The sequence below is a fragment of the Nymphalis io genome, chromosome 13, assembly GCF_905147045.1.
Source record: "Nymphalis io chromosome 13, ilAglIoxx1.1, whole genome shotgun sequence".
In the NCBI taxonomy this organism is placed as follows: Eukaryota; Metazoa; Arthropoda; class Insecta; order Lepidoptera; family Nymphalidae; genus Nymphalis; species Nymphalis io.
The window spans coordinates 7,434,215-7,456,121 of NC_065900.1; the positions used below are offsets into that span (position 1 = coordinate 7,434,215).

General features: G+C 32.2%; 2 protein-coding genes across 2 annotated transcripts; both read right to left on the bottom strand.

The window, feature by feature from the left end:
* Nucleotides 1-389: 389 nt before the first annotated feature.
* On the bottom strand, nt 390-2,093 carry LOC126772634 (transmembrane emp24 domain-containing protein 7). The gene is made up of 4 exons (XM_050493027.1): nt 1,798-2,093; nt 1,078-1,195; nt 839-966; nt 390-675 (listed from the first exon to the last, which is right to left on the bottom strand). Exons 1-4 carry the CDS (start codon nt 1,951-1,953, stop codon nt 445-447), a joined length of 633 nt encoding a protein of 210 aa, XP_050348984.1. The 5' UTR covers nt 1,954-2,093; the 3' UTR covers nt 390-444.
* Nucleotides 2,094-7,210: 5,117 nt separating this feature from the next.
* On the bottom strand, nt 7,211-21,807 carry LOC126772627 (glutamate dehydrogenase, mitochondrial). The gene is made up of 9 exons (XM_050493015.1): nt 21,223-21,807; nt 16,889-17,089; nt 14,268-14,407; nt 14,093-14,186; nt 13,287-13,444; nt 9,769-9,930; nt 8,349-8,553; nt 7,743-7,897; nt 7,211-7,553 (listed from the first exon to the last, which is right to left on the bottom strand). The coding sequence occupies exons 1-9, from the start codon at nt 21,650-21,652 to the stop codon at nt 7,437-7,439; spliced, it is 1,662 nt and encodes a 553-aa protein (XP_050348972.1). The 5' UTR covers nt 21,653-21,807; the 3' UTR covers nt 7,211-7,436.
* Nucleotides 21,808-21,907: the final 100 nt, after the last annotated feature.

A 21,907-nucleotide genomic window follows, 5' to 3' on the forward strand; every position in this document is an offset into this window, starting at 1 on the left:
AATGTTATTTAGGGGGTGATTACTTAAACGATGCTGTATCTTCTTTTGCATGTATGAACTTAAATCAAATGAATAATTAACCAAACATAATTTATATGTAAAACCATTAATGTTTGTTACAGTTAATGACTTCTTGCAATAAGCTGATCAATTGTAGTTTAATGATTATAATAACTTTTTAATAAACATCCACACATACTGTTGACAACTGCTTTTTATGTGGAAATCTTATGAGTTATTGTATTTCTAATAATGTTTGTCGTGACAAAGCTTAGTATACAATGGTAAAGCCAACAAATGCATTACATAAAAGTACTATTTTGAATCAGTATACATAAATCACACTTATAATTTAAGATTTTATTAAAAGGTTTAAAACAAAACAAAAATTAGCCCATGAAATATATTAATATTAATACATTATACTAATTAATTGTTACAATATCATTTCATATTGTATAAACTTGGTCGATCACTAAAGAAGTTCTTCAAGACCATAACTTGTGCAAGTGCGACACACATAATTGCAAGGGTTTCACCCATGGACCACCAAAAAACTCTCTCATTGAGATCTTCAGCTCGTTTACGACCCTGAGCCTCTCTTAGCCTGTGGTGTGTTTGTTGGTCAATAATTTTATTGAGAGCAGAATGAATTTCTTCTGCCGAGGTTTCCAGCTAAAAAAGTAATGTTTTTTAAGGCCTAACTATAACAATTTCTATTGTAAATATATTTTTTAAAATATTTTGAAAACAAAAATTAAATTAAAATAATATTTTACATTTATATAAACATTTTAATGAAAGGTATTTTTATGTATTAAATATATTTTATATTAACCTGAGTTAAAACTGTTGCATGTTCACCAATTCCTGGGAGTGGTTCTTCAGGACCAACATTGAACTCCATGTAAACAAGTTTATGTGAAAAAGTACTAAATTCATTACTGAAGCAAGCTTTATACACTCCTGAAAATATTATTAAAGTTTAAATTATACATAAAGTTAAAAAATTATAAAAAATGCCTATATAATAATAGATTATGTTATACCTGTACAAAAATACAAATCAATGAGTACCTGTTTGCTGTGCTGTGAATTTATGGGAATCATATTGCATTTTTTGCTGTTGATATATAATTTGTTTATTGGGTCCTTCAATTTTCACATCCACATCATACTGGCCTCCAGTTATAACCTATAAAATTTATCCAGAGATATTAGTAAAGTATTATTATGATAATAATAATGTCCTCCAGACCGATTTCGGCCACGGAGGCCAATCTCAAGAGAGATTAGCCAACTACGCAGGAGATATTATAGTGCACAAGTGTGTGCACTCTCTCTTCCCTAACTCTCATAATACGATGGCATGGCAATGCGACACGACCGGAAAGAGTTCAGGCGCAGGACACACGGCTTTACATGCTTTCCGAGGCACGGGAGTGTACACACTTCTAACTTTCAGACTCCTGGCTGCTACTGAGAATTTTCTGACAGAAACACACAATAACTTTTTATTGGCCCGACCTGGGAATTGAATCCAGAACCTCCGGGTCTGCGGCCTTATATCGAGCCACTAGACCAACGAGGCAATCAGTATAATAATTATGATAACTTGTATGTTAAACTAAATTAAAGAATATGTTCTAGTTATAATTGAATATTTTCATTTACTCTTTTATAAAAATCATGTTTGAAGTAGAAATATAAATAAAAAATTCAAGAAGAATAATAATGGACAATAACTATAGGAAACAAAACCTTGTAAAAAGACTGGAATACTAAAAACTTATTTACCTGATATTCTAGCGTGGCAGAAGTATTTTGATCAATTTCTTGGTAAAAACATTCCACGGCACTATCGGGTAATTCAAATGTAAGTTCTACACTTTTCGAATAAATACCACTAATTAAAGCGACTATTATAGTAAATAGAAGAGGCGTAATAAACATGTTTTAATTATAATTTGAGAAAGCACAGAAAAATTAAAAAATAATAATGACTAAATTATCGCATTACTTGACAGTGACATTGCAATCGGCATACACATTACACGTAACTTATTATTACTTTTTATAAATGGCAAGTGGCAATGTTTGCTTGTGTTGCCCTGCTTACTATGAAAAGTTTCGTGAACAGAGTTATAGTATATATAGATATTTTATAAAACTTATTAAGTTTTCTACAATTATTGATAATGGGAAATAACATTAAATCACAAGTCACACCAATATATGCCTACTCTTAGAATATTGTTATTAAAATCAAAATTTATAATAATACATTATTGCTGATTTTAGGTTGGTTTGAAAAAAAAAATCCTTCATACAAAAAAAACGAAGTGTATGTTATTTTCTCTGCTAATTAATGTTAATTTCATTTAGTTTTTTAGGGGTTCCTCTTTTTTAGAGGTCTATTACTCTACACAATTTAAATTAAGCCTCGAACGCAACCAACAAACTAAACCAAATATAAACTCCAAGCGTGGCTATAACTGAAATATCAAAAAACTATAATATATTGAGATTAAATTAATAGCTCAACGGCCAGCGTGCTAGTACAACACATAGGAGACCTGGGCTTCGATTTCTGGTCACTGAATGAAAAATAAAAATCGTTTAATTTGATTGTTATCATCATTAATATTATTAGGTTATTAAGTAATGTATGTAAATATGTAAATGCACCCGCATAAATACAACAGCTATTTTATACTACTTGAATGTATTTTTAATTTGTATTTAAAATCACCTCTCAAGCCAAATGTACAAAAAAATTAGGGGCTATTAATCGATATTTAGGGGAATTTGAAGTTGGTCCTAGGGGGAATATTCTGTAGGAGTTGGCATTCCTGATTGACAGATCAACCGCCGTGGCGGTAGAATACGCAAGCCCCAAGCACTCATATCCCTCCACTTCATGTGGAAACACGTAAATACGTCTGCCCTGGGAAACTAAGTGGTGCAATTTATACGATCGTAATAAATCGACATCTCACAGATATATATTACCATGTATATTTCCTAGTTTATTTCTTTTTAGTAATTCGTATAGGCTTATGTAATATGGAATGTTGTTATAGAGTAAAGCTGTAAATATTAAAGTTATAATTATTCTGCAGAAAAGCGCCCACCGAACTCTTTATAAACTAAACTCTTTGTGAAAAATTGAAAGAAATAGATGGAAAATAATATACAACAATATACCATAAAAGGTGATATACATACTATTAATACTAGACAAAAAATATATATTAAAACACGATTATTAACAAATAAATCTTATTACTCATTAATATAACACATTTGCGTAAATATGCTTGGATTAAAGCTCGGGTACCACGAATAGGAATGAAAATCAGTCAATAATATATTTCTCGAGTGACTAGTGAGTTACAAAGTTATTTTCTATATATCCGATATGGAAATAAATGGAAACTATCTTCATTTTTAAATTGTGATTAAAATTTATTAATAGGTTAAGGTAGAAATACCTGCGGAACTTTATTTTAGAAAAGAATATATTGTCCTTAGAAAGACGTACTTACACTGCGGAGTCGGAAACTCGGTATTATTATTAAATTTACTTTACTTCTCGTGTACATATACATCGTGTAAATAAAGGTCCATGTTTGGAGCAGATTTTCTTAAAATCCTACTAATTCTATAAGCCGGAAAAATTATGATTGTGGGGATGGATTTTTGTTTGTTAGTCTTTTATACAAAAATATTAAACGGAGATTTGGATGAAATTTCGAATAATTCCCCTCACACGGGGCGGAAGTTAGTATCTATTAATGTAGATATAGATAAGGCTGCCATCCGGGTTTCGCCGGAATTGTCCTAGTTTGAAAGACGTCCGGGGAGCGTCCGGGCGGGGCTTAAATTGTAATCTTGTTTCAGTATTTATTTATTTAGGTACAGTAAGTGTTACCAAAACGTTAAAATTAATAATATAGTAATTTAAGTTTAAAATTTAAAGATATTTTAATGTTATTATTTTAAGTTACCAAATAATTAAGAAGTATAGTTTTTATTTGATTTAAATATTGATTTAATTTTGTTTTATAGATCTATGAATGCAAACAACAAATTGTGTTTTGTTTCTTGTAATATAAAGAAATAAACATATTATAACTTTCTGAATTTGATTTAAGATTTAAGTATCTTTTAAAACTAAAGTAAATATTGTTAATTGTATGGAAAAATAAAAAGTAATCTTTTATTTAATACCTAAGAAGGTTAAAAAATAAAGCAAAATTACTCACTTGTCGTCACAAGAACAATAAAACACACTATATCATGCAACAAGAGGCTTAAAATTAGTGTTTTCTTCTATCAAGTACGGAGTAAAATATATTTTAATCAAGACGTAAGTGAATGAAAAAATTATTGAAATGTCCGGGGTGTAAGCTCCAAAATCCGGGGAACTTACGCTTCCGTTCCTGGGAGGCAGGTTTTAGAGATGGCAGCCCTATATATAGAGAATATATAGAGATATATCGAACATACATATTGTTCTAAAAAGAGGAATCCTGAACAAGCAAAAGGCTACTTCTTGTGTAAGTAAGCTTAATAAAATATTAGGTATTCGATATAACTTTGAAAGAAAATAAAAATTGGTTTCTTATAACATTTTAAAGGTAGAGCAAAAATGTTCTAATTAAAAACCTCTTCCCAAATAAAAACAAAAATTCTCTCTCTTCGCTTACGTTACCGCTCCTTTAGACAGTATCGATGAGGCAGCTGCAACCTTGAATCATGATTTGGCAAAGATATCTGAATGGTGTAAATCTTACGGTCTCGAAGTGAACCCGAGCAAGTCGCAAGTGGCTATTTTTGGCAGTCATAAGCTTCTGACGAGGGTCCAAGATAAACATCTACCTCCAATCTTATTTGAGGGCCAAATATTACACATGCAAGAGACTGTTAGAAATCTTTGACTACTTTTCGATGCTTCCTTTTCCTGGGTACCTCAAATCGCTGAAATGAGTCGTAAGATTTTCGCTATCATTGGTTTTTTAAGGCGATGGAAAAACCTATTGCCTATCAAGGCAAAAAGATCAGCTTAGCTAATACGTTCCTCTTACCAATACTGGACTATGCTGATGTCTGCTACATGGATTTAACTGAAGACCTCCTAAATAAATTAGAACGGCTGCAAAATATAGCCATAAGATTTATTTTTGGTCTGCGAAAGTTTGATCATGTCTCTGAGTATCGGTCTCAGTTAAAGTGGCTGCAATCAGACTACGAAGAAATCTACATGCCTTATCTCTTCTCTACTCTATTCTTTATGTCGATCACACACCATCTTACCTAAAAGAACGCTTTAAATTTCTTGGTTGCGATAGCGCACACAACCTGCGTTCTTCGGATGATAATAAACTAGTTACCCCCTGCAGCCGGACACAAACCTACAGTAACTCTTTTACTGCAAAAACCATCAAACTTTGGAATGCACTACCTACAGATATTCGGCAGTCGAATTCATTGAGTATTTTTAAATACCGCTTGAAAAGCTATTATTTGTCCATTTCCAAGTAAGGTATGTATGTATGAAATAGTATGTGGTTTATAATTTATCTATATATAATTTTATACTCTATAATTATATATAATATGTATATGCTATATAATAATTATATATATATTTGTATGTATGTATATGTGTATGTGTGTATGTATTATTATATGTGGTTAGTGGGATGTAGATATGTGTAGTTTATTAAATATTTAGTATCACCTTTTTATATGTAAATGCACTTACCTGTTCTCTTACAAAATTCTTTCACCAAAGGTTGTCTGTTAGAGATCGCTATAAGCGATAAGACCGCCTTTGCGCACCATTTTTTTTTATTTTCTTTTTTTTTTATTGTTTCCTAATTCTCTCATTTTATGTATATGTTGTGCAAAAAGTGTTAAATAAATAAATAAATAAAATTATAACATTTAAAATATGCACTAATCTTTTAAGTAGCATGAAACTGAAATAGGTGCATGTCAATTAGGTGTTGGCTTGTGAGAACGAGCCTTAATTAAATCTGTGGGTAACTTTATTACTCACTCGTGCTTGTGTTTTACGATGTATATAGAGAGATAGTTAGTAACAGACTTGGGCAAAATGTAATCAGATAAATGACTAATGATTACTATTACAGTAAGTAATCATTAATCACGATTACGGTCTAACATTAGTAATAAAAAAAGTTAAGTGAGTCAAGTCAAGTGCCCCAAGGCTGGGGATTGAAGTTTAGTGCGACCTCAGTTCAAGGGCTTATAACGAGGATGTTATAAAAAAGTCTTACGGAGACTCGGGAGCTCTGAACAAGGTGCGGTGTTTTTTCATGCCACAACAACTGTGTATGTTAAACAAAACGCAGGTACGGTCCTGCGTTGAATTTTGCTCGCATCTTTGGGATGGCTTCGTTAAGTACCTTGGATCGGTTGCAGCGACGTGCAATTCGATTTATTGGCGACGTAAAGGTCAGAAATACCCTCGAGCATTAACTATTGATTCTATCGACTGTATCACGGCGAGTGCTCTGAGGAATTATTTTTTCTAATTCCCGCTTCCCACTTTCTTCACAAGTCTACGCGTGATGGCTCTCGATGTCACCACCCAACTGTGACATAAATTCCATAGCGCACTAAGAAAGGCCAGTGCAGATCATTCTAACTGACGGTAGAGCTTTGTGCAAGTTCGTCTGGGTAGGTACCACCCACTCATCAGATATTCTACCGCAAAACAGCAGTACTTGGTATTGTTGTGTTCCGGTTTGAAGGGTGAGTGAGCCAGTGTAATTACAGGCACAAGGGACATAACATCTTAGTTCCCAAGGTTGGTGGCGCATTGGTGATGTAAGGGATGGTTAACATTTCTTACATGCCAATGTCTATGGGCGTTGGTGACCACTTACCAACAGGTGGCCCATATGCTCGTCCGCCTTCCTAATCTATAAAAAAATAAAAATTCTTTCCGACTGTACTGGCCGTTGTCGCGTTTGGACTTTACTACCACTTACCATCAGGTGGATTGGAATCATTTTCTTTCCAATATATAAATTATTCCGGCGCGCCCTCTTCAGATTCATTAATGGTTAAATCTGTTATCGATTATTACTGTCAAAGTTTGGTTCATAGATAGAAGAGTTGTCATAATTAATGTTATGTTTAAATAAAGGTTATCACGACACATTGAACAACCAAGTAACAGTAAAACAATTTATTTCGAAAATAAAAGGTGATACAATCAGAAGTTGAAATATTAACTTTAAAGTTTAATAACAAAGCTTCTCTTAAGTTTACAAATAAAAAGCCATGATTTTAACAAATAAAATACTGTGATTATAATGTCTTAAAAGTTATACTTAAGTGCAAAGGGACTATGTCTTTAAAATGCAGACAATACTTAAATTCGTATTTTAAATTAGTGTTTAGAACGCGAGACCGGCGTCTGCGTATGTGGTGAATATTTTCTCGATTGAGTTGGCATACGCCGCGGTTCTCAGATCTAGACCCAGGTCGAATTTCAGGGCAGTCTTCATTATAGCCTGAAACAATAATAATACAATATAATGTTAATATATATTGGTAACGCTTATTAAATATAACATTTATGGATATTTCCTTTGATAATATTAGTCTATCAAACAGTAAACTAGATTCTATTGTATTATAAGAACAAAGTTTTCATTTTTAATTATTTAAAACGTGGTAATTTAAGAAGAAAAACAACATACCCTAGCTGATCTCTCCATGGTATAGTCGAGTCCAGAGTGCACGATGTCTTTTTCGGAAGCACCAGAGATCCTCTTCTGGAAGGACTCCGAGGGAGTGACGGGGATGCGACCGCCCACGCGACCGAAACGTCTTTCCAACGACTCTTGTACGGATTCTATACAAGATACATTACATATTATTATATAAAAAGATGGCCGAAGAAGCAGTGGTAAGAACGCGTGAATCTTAACCGATGAACGTGGGTTCAAACCCGGGCAAGCACCACTGAATTTTCATGTGCTTAATTTCGGTTTATAATTCATCTCGTGCTTTTCGGTGAAGGAAAACATCGTGAGGAAACCTTCATGTGTCTAATTTCATCGAAATTCTGCCACATGTGTATTCCACCAACCCGCATTGGAGCAGCGTGGTGGAATAAGCTTCAAACCTTCTCCTCGAAAAGGGAGAGGAGGCCTAAGCCCAGCAGTGGGACATTTACAGGCTGTTACTTACTTACTTTATATAAAAAGACAAAGTTTAATCTTTTGTTTTAAATATGAATTATAATTTTTGCCAAATTGGCACAATATATACTTAAAATGAAACCTTAACAACAAAATTCTCACCCAGCAAGTGGTAGTTGGACTCGCGTTCATACTTGAACGTGAGACGACCGTAAGAGACGTGGTTGAGGTTCTTGAGCCATTCGAAGAAGGAAACGGTCACACCACCAGCGTTGATGTACAAGTCTGGGATGACCAGGATATTGCGGTCGATAAGGATCTTGTCCGCGGCGGGCGTGGTCGGACCGTTGGCGGCTTCCGCGATTATCTGCAATAAATTCAGTTCAGTGACCCATTTCAAATTGGATTTTTGTCTCTTGGACTTTGGCCAGTTACGTACGCTTTTACATAAGACGTTTGCGATAGTATGACGCGAAATTGGAATTAGAAATAGTTTTAGCATCCCATATGTTTTGCTGTTTCAATCATTTTACATGTGATGAAAAGAGAATATTCATGTAATAAAGACAACTACCATCGTTCTTCTGTTCTGCATTATGTATTTCATTTGTCTAAACTTTATGCAATTATTTTTTTTACCCAGAAACAATGATACATATGTTATAATTATGTTAACATTATGAAAGTGCTGCTATTTTGATAATTGAATGTTGTTGCATTGGAGAGCTTCGTTAAATATTTATAAAATAAGTTTATCAGTAGATAAACTTTCTTATCGTTTCTTTTTTTTATTGCTAAATTGTCGTGACTCGTGTTTTATCCACCTAGTGATAGCATTCGTTACCTAAATATAACGATAATGCGATTTTACTTTATCATGTTTATTTAAATTTTATCTTATTAACACTTGATAATCACGTAATTAATTTTTTTTCCAAAATTACGTAGTAATCGCTAGTAATGAGAATATAAGCCTTGCAATTTATCATTTAAACATATTGCTGCTTACGTTGCTCATTAATATTGTTGTTTCATACGACGACGCCCACTTATCATATATTATTTCACTTCGCGTCCGGTGTTATAATTATGCCAAACGGTATTCTACACATAAAAAATTTACAAACCAAACCCACCTTACGGTTCAAGTAACCAAATACTTTTTACTTTATATAGAATCAGCAAAGCCCGATTCGACATTGTTCGGCCTGTGTATATATACTAACTTTCATGGCGATTTATAGATTATAGGTAGGCGGACGAGCATATGTGCCACCTGTTGGTAAGTGGTCACCAACGTCCATAGACATTGGCATTGTAAGAAATGTTAATCTTCGCTTACATCGCCATGCGCCACCAACCTTGAGAACTAAGATGTTATGACTATTGTGCCTGTAATTACACTGGCTCAAAAATTACATTCACCCTTAACGCACAATACAAAGTACTACTGTTTTGTGGTAGAATATCTGATCAGTGGGTGGTACCCAGACTAGTATAGATGGGATGTCTAATCTGCGTCGATTAATTTATGCTACTTTGATGTTAAATTCGAAAGTACAAGTATATTTCTATAATTTACCTTAGCTTGAATTTTGTGTGCATTTTCCTTGTGGATAACTTGCTCGACAGCGGCGGGTACTAAAATGTCGCACTTCTCGTACAACATGTTCTCACCCTCGTAGGCCTTCGCGCCAGGGAAGCCAACGATTGTGCCGTTCTCGATTCTGTAGTCCTCGAGAGCCTGATGAAGAATATATGAATTTTTCAGATTTATGCTCTGAATGAACACATTTGCAATTGTTTAATTTATATTTTATTTAACAGAATACTTAAAAAGCAATACAATTCAATACAATGATTGTGTTAGTCGTGGGAAAGGCAACAGTACAAGGAGTCAGGACAAGCAGGTCAGGAGGTCAGGAGAACCAGCCAACAGCTTTTAGATTACGATTAAAGCTTACTATTTTAAATAAAAAAAAAAACATTTTCAATAATTAACTAATAGTTCATAATCATGTCTTAAAATATATTGTTGGAAGAGTATATTTGCTGTTTGTGTACAAAACGGGGACCACGATAAGATTCGTTCTTGATTCAATTACATTTCAACATCGCCTATTCTTTATCTATAGTATCGGAAGCAATATGAGTTTACCATATTCCGTGTCAGAACCTTAATTGTTAAATTTTATGTCAATAGTGGGTGAAATTAAAGAAAAGGAAAACGGCTAAACAGCAACGATTAAGTTCCGATTTGATTGCGATAAAGTGATTAGTAGAACTGCTTCCCTGTATGCCTAACTTACGCGCAATAACTTTAAAATGAATTAATAGTTAAAAATCCCCCATAAAACCGGTGGATAACAAATGTGAATTTAAGTAAGTAGCCGTTCGGTCGTGATGGTGTAGCGAGCAAACAAACCTTATCATGTTTGTATACGTTTACATAAATTATCCTATCGACAATAGTCGTGTCACTGTTGAACAAACAGGGTAGAATATTTATTAATTATTAATTGATTTTTTAATCACTGCAAGGCAAATTTGGTTTCATTATGGATCGAATTAAAGACCTTATCGTAAATATATATAGAAAATTTCATGATTTCTTAAAAAAACTATCTATTTCAAATCATCATTACAAAATTAAAAAAAAAAAATACTGTATCATCACTTTCCATCAGGTGTGATAACAGTCAAGCGCTAGCTTATATATTTAAAAAAAAAATGAGGCCATATCGTGAATCGGAATATCATTTATGACATTATCAATCAAAGATTCAATAATGAAGTGATTGTTAATATCTTATGTTATCAAAAAATAAGATCATTTAATATTATAGATCTTATAAATCTCCAGCTACTTTTGGTGATTAAAAATTTGCAAGTTGTAAAAATAATAATAATATGCGAATGATTTAGTTTTTTTTTTTTAAACTTTGACACTTGTAACAAAATCATAGCAATGAAAATTTGTTTTGAGAACAATAATTAGTTTCGAAGCAGTTTATGTCAAGACGGTATAATTTTGCTATTTCTATTCTCATAAAAACTAAGTACTCTTCTTGTTACTTGGTCGTTAACGAGCAGACGTTTTTATATTTTTGTTGTATTATTTTGTATCATGAGTACAGTATCGCATTAGGATTGTCCTATAATGCTAGTAGTACGAAATAAATAGATATGACCGGATCGTCTTCATATATCTTCACGTAACATCTGTGTGTCGTAAACCAAGAATGCGACGTTTGTGAATGTAGATACATAAAAAAAAACGAATAAGATTAATTAATTTGTTTAAAAATTTAATTAGTTACTACCTTTTGTTTCTGTTTTTGTTTTTTGTTCTTTATTTAAATATTTTTATTTTCTGTTTTTATTCTATTTTTGATTTGTATATTTTGTAATTGTGTTTGTGAACGGTGTCTTCTCCAGTAATTGGTTGTGCATAGTTAGTTTTAAGTTAATGTAAAAAGTGATTTGAATGTGTCTTGTGTACAACTATTGGAGATCCAAATAAATAAATAAATAAATATGTCAATCAATGTTATTAATATAAAGAAACGTGTTCCTAGTGCTATCTAGTCAATTATAAAACTATAATAATATAACACGTGATAACCGAGAGCAATATTACACCGTGATATTACACTTCAGATAATAGTTAACCCTTCTGCGAAGTGGCCACTCGTTATTCCCTTTAATAATGAATATGACAGTACTACATACTACAAACAAAACTATCTATTATAAATTGAAAAAGTTCTGAAAAACAATTTAATATGTTATGCATTTTAGATAATTAATAATTATTTTTTGTTGTTTTTTTTTTTGTTTTTTTTTTTTTTTAATTATCTAGTGTTACTTTTTAATTTAGTTCTAAAAACATCACTTATTCAATACAAAACAAATTTCAAGTCAAAGTAAATACAATTTCAATTAAAATTGAAATTGTATTTACTTTGACTGTAAATCGGACAAAAAAACGTACAATCAAACCTGACGTCTTTATATTTGTCCGATTATAAAAAAGGGTTAGTTAGAATGAATCCCGCTTACTATTTGAAAAATAATAAATTATTCATCAATTTAATATAGGCTAGTAATTAAATTACGTATTTATTTGTTTTTGAATTATATGAAAACTAATTTTATATAGAAACTATTTAAATAGAAATCGCGTAATTTTAAGTGTTTTTTAAAATTAGCTGAATAAAAAAAACTACGCCAACGTTCTTATAAGTTAATGCCAGATTATAGCAAGACTTCAGCTTCGTTCAGGTCAGTTGTATTAGTGTCATACTTTTATAGGTTTCAAGTTGTAATATAAAATCTTTGTTGTTCATACCAAATTATTTAGAATTTATTAAACACATCTTATCTTCGTAATTCTTTTTACGTGGACTTTAAATGTTTTTTTTTTATATGAACTTGAATTACAGTTCAAGGTTGACGTGACAAATGCAAATATAGATAAGATATTAAATCGTTAATTCTGATTGGAAATTCGTTTAGGTTTAATAAAACAATTACATAATTTTGTTTTTGAACTAATAACGCGTAAATTGTTCCAGCTGTTGTTTGTGGTTGATGTGTCTACAAACGATTATAATGATTTTGTAAATAGTTCATAAATATATTGTAAGCTGTAAAGACAATGTTTCAAAGGTCCTTTGTAAATTATCACCTTTTGCAAATATGCAATGTAACTAATGAAACAAACAAAGACGTTTTGTTTTCTTAAACTTCTAATACATCTATTTTAAGCATTCTGTGTTTAAATGTTGAATATTTTTCTGAAAGATTTAAAAACAACGTACGATTACTACATAGACGAGTATTCGTCTAAGGCTTCAATAATTGCTTATTTGCTGCCAAAAAAATGGCGACACGGTTGAAAAAACGACTGCAATACTATGGCTTTGTTCTGTTAGTGAAAATACATTTATTTCTGCTTAGCCTAAAGGTCGACTGGTAGAGAATGGATTTAGGTATTAAGTCCGCCTTTTATCCTACTACACAATGTATGGTGGGCAAAAAAGTATTTAAATACATTAATAAATAAATATCTTGTCTTATAAAGTAGCGTGATATTACCTTAGGGTCAATACCGTCAGGGTTGTGGATGGAGCCGTCGTGCTCGATGATGCCGATGCAAGTGGCTCCGGCGCGGACGAGGTAGCGGCACGTGTGCAGACCCACATTACCGAAACCTTGCACGATGAAAGTCTTTCCACCCCAACCAGGAGTTGTACCTGGTGGTAGAATAATAAATAATGATAATGAGAACAGTCTGTTGGAGTCATCACTTATAAGCCTATATTCGCTATTCCACTAAGGAATATCTAATTTAAATTAAGGTTCCGCTAAGATGTTTCAAGAACCAATAGTAACTTATTTTAAAACAAATATGGAGAAGTATCCTGGAATAGAGAGAAGGCAATTGGCCAATTGATCCAGAGCTATAAAAGATGTATTTGAAGTAAATCTTCAATCTTAATTTAATCTTTGTTTATCCAGTCTCATAAATCTTATAAAAACAGAAATATGTTTTGTGGGGATAGCCGTTTAATACAATAAGATAAAACTTATGTACGAGAATTATTAATGATTACTGTCTCGTTGATTTAGTGTCTAGTTTTTAAAGCTACATAACCCGAGGTTCCGGCTTGTAATGAGCCGAGTAGGGGCAAAAAAATATTTTTTTTTGACAGAAAAATATTTTTAATCGACTTCAAAAAAAGGCGTTCACAATTCGATTGTATTTTTTTGCAAATATGTTTGCATACACACTTTTCCCCTATAATATATCCTGCGCAATTTGCTAGTCCTTGAAATTCAGTTACGACTTAACTTCAATTCTTCGTTATTAGTAACATCATGCTGAGACAAAATTTACTAACCAATCATGCTCATGTAATTGGCCTCGTTGATGAAGTTTTCAAGACCGTGGAACACACCTCTGCCAGTCGCAGATACTCTTCCGTGAATACCACCCTAAATGACAAATGTTAAATTATTTTAAAAAATATTCACGTCACATTATATATTAAATAGGGTCGCAAAGTGAATACAAACCTGGTTGATTGGTTTACCAGTAACGCAAGCGTGTGCGTTAATGTCCTGGTAGCCGATGGTCTTTGCGTAGGTATCTGCGATCCAGGACATCTCGCGTTCGCCAGTACCCATGTCCGGGGCGGGCACGTCAACGCCGGGCCCTAAAAACATTACACTGTAGAATCCCATTACGAAAACAGGAAATCGTTTTCAATTGAAATGCTGTTACGAGTGTTTTATTTTCTCACAAGACAGGAAATTGTAGTCTAGGCAATGGAATTCGCTATGGATTTTTTTGCTTAAAAATATGATTTAAAATAAACAGTAACATCCGCTAATTTTAATTCCGCGAAGCTGAAATTAAGTTGTAATTTCAATTTCATAAAAGTAATCTATAGTTCAAAAAAAAAACATTTAATATGTATTTACTTATACAAATTAAACATACATAGTACTTACGTAGCATGAAACATATTAAAATAAAAAACGGTAGCAGTATAACAGTGATACCATATACTTGCACACAAATTTACCGAACGCTATCTTACAGTGTTCCAAATGTTAATTAACTATCGAAGCGGATAAAAGAATAATTAAATATTTCATTAGAAATATTTTCTCGATTTCAACTTTTTTTTTTCTACTAACTGGTCTTTATGTATATTATTATAAAGTATAATCAGGCATTATAATAGACGAAACCCGAATGACTAATACTAAGTATGCTTAACATAAAAATTTTATAAGACTTGTGACTTTAAATGTAATTTAATAAGCTTTAAATTAAAATAATATCGATATACCTATTGTACTTTAGATATAGTATTCATTCAACGCGACAAAAAATAATAGTGAGTAAAAACTCGTTCTCCATATGATAACTACTTATATCTTCTGAGAATAAGTCCATATAATTATGTAATTTTATTTTTTTATTATAAATAACTTATCCTCCACTGTAGATCTGTTGTATACACATATTTCTTTGAGATGAGCCGCCGTAGATTTATTGTAACAAACTGATAATCATAAAATTTACGAAAAGGAACATTAAATTAAAATGGAGTACGAATGGTTCGTATAAACATACAAATAAGGATTTTCACGTAATAGCTATTTATCAAGCAGACGAGATGCAGACAAAACAAAATTGAGACGCTTGCTATAATTTAAAGAGCGTACGTTGTATGCTTTTATTCAAAGCTAAAGACCAGCCACGTTGGCAAAATGACAAAGTGACGCTGACTCATTACAAGTCACTGTTCGAAATCAGCAATTGCAATACCATTTCTATTAACCATATATATTAGAATCAGTTTTAATAGTACCTCTATATATTTTCATCTCTCATTCCTTTATTACATTTTAAACTGAACTATGCGCTCACAGCTACTACTACGTAAAAGATACGGAAATAGACATGTTAAAATATTATATTATTGACTTGCTAATAAAGATTCAATCAATAGATAAATAGCAAATATACTTAAATTGATAATAATACGTCTTTATCGAATTGAAAGTCACGATGGTACGCGATGTGATTCAATTATTTCTTATTTTCAAATTGTTTGTACCTAAACTTAATTGTGATTTAATTTTATATTATATTTTATTTTATATCAATAGCGTAATATAGCTGTCACGTTGTTATAAAGAATGTGATTCTATATCAAGGTTAAACAAATGTTAATACAATTTCATTCGATTGTCGATAACGCAAGTCGCAACGTAACACTGTTACGTCCGAATTAATTGGATTATTGCTGTGGAAGACGACGTGACAGAATGATGATAGGCAATTTACAGCACGCAAAGTTATTAACGGGGAACGGGTTATTGACATAGTCAGAGACATGGACCAATCACAACTGAAGTATATTTAAATTTGTTTATTATATCTAAATTCATGACGTCGATACAGACATTATAATAATAGCAAGCGCAAACAAATTATAGTCCGATGTCACGATGTTTTATTTGAACCGTTTATTTTAGTCTTTTCTTTACATTATTTATTATTTTAATATGTCAAGAATATGAAAATTGACTATATTTATGTTATGTAACACCTGTTTTTACTGTTCATGGGCTCTTGCGATAACGATTAAATAAATAAAGAAAGAAGTACGATGTGTTTTAGTTTGACGACATATTAAATTACGTCATGATATTTGTTGCTTTTAAATATAGATCAATTTAAAGTATTGCGTTGTGATAAAGGTTTTCATTATAAATCTCATAAAATATCTTCAGAACGAAATTATATTTATTTAACATTACATTACATTTGCTAAAAGGAGTTATAAATATCTTAAGCGAAGTCTAAATGTATCAGAAAAAAACGTATGGCTAGTTAGAAGTATTTGTAAATTCGGTTCCGTGCTTTTTTTAGCCACCTACTAGAAAAACAGCCACAGACTATACGGCAAGAGCTGTTGGATCTATTTCAAGGATATTCGTGTTATGTGATCATATGACGTTTCTTACTTAAATTATAACAAATCCAAACGAATTTAAAATTATCAACTTCAACGACGAATAATACAATTAATATAAATCAAAACTAAATTTATAATTGTCATTAAAATATAAGTATATTAGTTCAAGTATTAGTAATGTATTTATATAAATTGTCTTACCAATGAAGCCTTTCTTCGCGAGTTCAAGCGTAAAACGTCTTGTAATCTTTTCCAGCTCATGTTCGGAGTATTCCTTAGGGTTGATCTTGATACCAGCCTTGGCTCCACCGAAGGGTACGTCAACACACGCACACTTGAAGGTCATCAAAGCGGACAGGGCCTTCACTTCGTCCCTTGTCACGTCCATTGAGAATCTTATACCTGAAGGAATGAATGCAATTTATTGTTATCCGAAAATTATTATGTGCATTTGGTAACACAATATAAATATATTTATTCAACTGATTCTTGAAAATGAAATATAAAATACAACCAAACGAACAACTAGCAACTCCAACTTCGTTCTAGTTGACAATTCAGGTCATATTCACTTTACTTCATTTAATAAGGAAATACAATAAGAAAGCAACTTTTCGAAAATTATTAATATTATAATAATTATGCCTATTTGCAGAGTACGGATTGTTTTAAAAATATATCCAGACCTCCTGAATCAGTTGTTGTTTGTCACATTTCTATTTTAAATTGGAAACCAAAAAAATTTGTTATATAATGCAATATTTCGTATTTAATACATGGCAAACTTAATATACATTAAATTAATTTATATGAATTATTGTCAACGGATATATTTATGTCGGTCAATAAGGATTAAAAACGATGATGTCATGATTTCTGTTACCATGCGTTTGATTTTAATTGATAAAACGAAATGTAGGCTCGCGTTCCGTTTCCAATTAGTTGATAAAAGTTCTGTTTGATAAGGCATGTAGCGTTTTCACTATAAAATATAGGATAACAATAGCAACTGATGATGTCAGGCCGAACATAAGTCCCCGTGATTGTGAGTATACGTGACTGGGCGTGCTTAGTTTACTTTTCACTCTAAGATTTGCTTAGATAATAATTTACACGAATGTGCTACTTTTAAGAATATTATATAATGTATAAATTAAATATTTGTTACGTAACATTCTGACGTTTATTACGTCACAGCCGCGCCTCCTGTTACCATCGGCATAGCGTAAACACAATCATACGTGGGTTGTTATCTACATATTGTAAACCAATCGCCACCTTCGCTATTTTCGTCTTAAATATTTCTTACCGTGTGATTGGTGACATTTTTTTAAACGTTTCGGTCTAAATGTCTCTTAAACATGTATTGTTTAGTGCAAATGTTATGAACTAACAATAAAAATAAAATTGGTCTTACGTAGATCTTTCGTGGAACACATAAGGATTAATGACCAAATACCTCTTTTATTGTATTGCAGTGTTACGGCCAAATTAATTGAATTATTGAATTGAATTTTAGTAATAAATATTTATTTGCCTAAATATATTAAGTTTTCCTGTAAAGTTGGTTTTATTCAATATCCAATTTGAGTACATTTTAAAATCGAAATAAATTATGTAATGATGTATCAAATGCAAGTTATGAGCAAACAAGTGAGTACAGAATTATACACTGTTTTATATTCGCCTAACCAAGTACTATACAGAATCACTCTGAGTAAAATTGAGACGCGAAAACAAGTTTAAAAATTAATTATGACACATTAGGTTTAGACTTCATACTTGCTGTAAATCTCTTTACTGTACACAAGTATTCATACAGAAAAATAAATCGTGTCGGGTTTCGCATACCGTATATTACTACAAACTGCTTTTTATGTGTATTTAGTGTAGTTTTGTAATTAAATGACAGCGGATGTAACCAATTGTTTCGTTTTAATTGCATAAATTAAATGAACGCATTGTTAAGAACATTTAAACGAACGTCGCTCAATAAATACTATAAACGTTAAACCTATGTGTTTATTTTTTTCTTTTTCAAGAAATCTAAGTTATTTTTCAAAAGTTGTGCTGAACACTTATGTTTAGTTTAGTGTATTCTTAACACAATTTGAACAAAACTGATGTGTTTATACACATTATCGTGTTAAACGTGTTTCGCATGCATGCGATGCAAATGTGCATAAACCTGTACTCGGAAGAGTAAGTACTTGACAGGTAAAACTTGATACTTATTACTTTATATAACTAGTACTTCTCTGTATAAAAGCTAACTTATAAAGCTGCAGCTTGCTATATCCTGGATTCAATCCTGCGATAGGGCAAACAAAAAGTAATTGAGTTTATTTGTTCTAGTTGATTTCACACTCGGATCGGTATAATAGAGTGAAGAAATAGAGAGTGCACTTATATTTGCGCCCATACTTGTGCATTATTATTTATATCAAGTCCTGCGCAACTAGCCTGCTAGAGAATGACCGGCGTGGCGGAAATCAATCACATCAAAAATCATAATTTTTTGCCTTGTCCTAATAAATATTATCTAGTCTAGACAGACGATGCGGGCACATCATTGAAATTTAATCAATACGGTGTTTAGAAATACGTAAATAGCGTAAATAAGCACATCGGTGTCTTGAACTTGACACCAATTAAATATATCAATACTTATAAAATTTGTCGACACATTAAACTTATACTTAACACGCTTATATTAACTTATAATGAAAATCACCCTATACATGTTAACGCTATATAGAAAATACTAGTTTTTTAACGTCTTTCTTTGTATGTCTGTCTTTGTAACCATACATATCTAACATGCCTGGCATGTACTCGGTACTCCAGCAATGTAAGCTTCCTATGTATCTATAACGTTTTGGTTGGCCATAGGTTTACTTATAAAGGGTCGTTCACCTTCTGGTGAGACTGTCATAGTCACAAAAGGTGACAGAACGGAATAGGTATAGAGCCAAATCCGCTCCACTGAGACGTCTTCTTTTCTCGTCTCCTAAATACATTCCCTCGGGATGGGGGCGTATAAGGGTGACTTTGCGAAGCATTTTCAAACATCCGAGAAGATTTGGATGCAAGGGTTTTAGTGGATATGAATCCCATATAATCCGGATTCCCACAAGAAAACTTTTAAAGATATCCCTTACGTAATAAAAACGTGGTTAACTTATAACGCTGCAGATCCTGGGTCGGATCATGTGCCACCAAATTATAAATAATCATTTTGAAAATGACAGAGTTTACACTGCCGTGCCTCGGAAAGCACGTAAATTAAATCTCACCTGTCACGTCGGATTGCCGACCTATCGGATTATGAATTAAGGAGTGCACAGCGCTTGTGCCTTAGAAAATCACCTGCTGAGTTAGTTGGTAAAATAGCCAACTTAAGAATGGCCGCCGAGGCAGACGTCGATCACACTATAATCATATCATTGGGTTTATGCTGTACGACTACAATAAGTAAAATGCAGATACAAATTGGGTTAGTGCTTAATTATTTAAGCCAAAGCAATACAATACATTGGTGGTCCGTTGTATCACATATTTTATAAACGGCAAGCATACCTGTACTTTGATTGTTTTATAAAAAAATGACATTCTTATACTCCAAATAAGTAAAATCTGAAACTTATTGCTTAAATATATTATTTATTACAATAGTACATAATCTTTGTTAACCGATAACGTACGGCGTTACATATGGCGATGAAAATTGTAAAGCAATATGAAAAAATCTGACAAAAACCTAAAATTTATGTAACTGAGTTTAATTTTTGTAGTACTTCAAAAGAATAACTGCGCAATAAATTATGTTATATTTTTCATTAACCAATATCGTCTATGGTCAATATTAACCCTTCCTTTTTTTACGATCTCGGAGATTTTTTACTCATGCACGTATAGAGCAGTGACTTATTTTAAAGAAAAATATTTTACAAAAAATGTACAAGTAACAACAAATTCCATTTTGTTTCTAAAAGTTGCTAATGCGATGTAAGTATCTAATCAAAAAAAAAAAATTGAAAATTATTAATTAATTATTTATTCTAAAAAAATATCTAATTATCTTGGTTGGATTGGTATGTATAATATAATTTATTTAATTGGTACATTAATAATTTTATTTGTTGGACTACGATCTATGTCTAATGTTTTAAATAATGAGTATGTTTTAAAAACAAATGAATTAAAGACGATTAATGTTATTACGAGAAAGCAATTTAATTAAAATACATTTAAAACTCATTGCAAGGAAAGTTTTAGCATAAAATAAGAAAGGAGGAGAAAAAACTACAGAACATTAATATGTTCTTTTATTTTAGCAAAGAATGATTCATCGTTAATATAATTTACATTTTAAGAGGTTATGTTCACGCAGATTTTGGTTATCTACGTAACATTACGGTCGGCAAAATCACGTGTCTACTGTTCTATAAATAAAAAATCCCTATTACAATAACTACGACAGCTGGATGCAAAGAGTGATGTAAGCAATGATGGGCAAATTAAAAGGCACATACCTCCTTTTGTTGGGGTCCTGTGTGATGAATGCTGCGCACGATAACCACGTATCATTTCATAATCACCAGAATCGCGTCTTAAAGGAAATTGGATTTCGATAATATGATCGCATGGTTGCATTAATTTTAAAATGCCTGCAACCTTTTTCTTTTTCTCTTCAATTGTAACCCTGGATTTCATGTCCTCTACCAATTTATCTTCGATCACTTGACACGCCCGGTGGAAAAAATACTCCACCATGTCGAAGAATCTCGGGTTTGCACTTGTTGGAATATCTTTGAGCCTGTCTGGAATTTCATGCATCGCATAAGTACGGCAACAAACATTCACTGCAGCGGGCGCGATCTTTAGCATATTATTGACTGCCTCATTTTGAATTGTGTTTTTAAGAGGCACAACTGTTTTAGCAATATTCTTTAGATGTAACATTTTGTCTGTTTTAAGTACTTGAGTCAGATATGGAATCGGGTCGCCCTACACTTAAATCAAAAAAATGCACAAATTTACGAATTTCTAATAATCTGCAGAGACGACCCGCCCCGACAGACTATGAAACTCTGACTCCAGCAATTACGGCAAAGCCAGAAGCGACTTGCACTAGTGATAGTGATTAAAGTGACCATAGACAACGATACAGCGACAAAAGGCTCAAAAACTTTGATCATGCGGATTTGATTTCTCTTT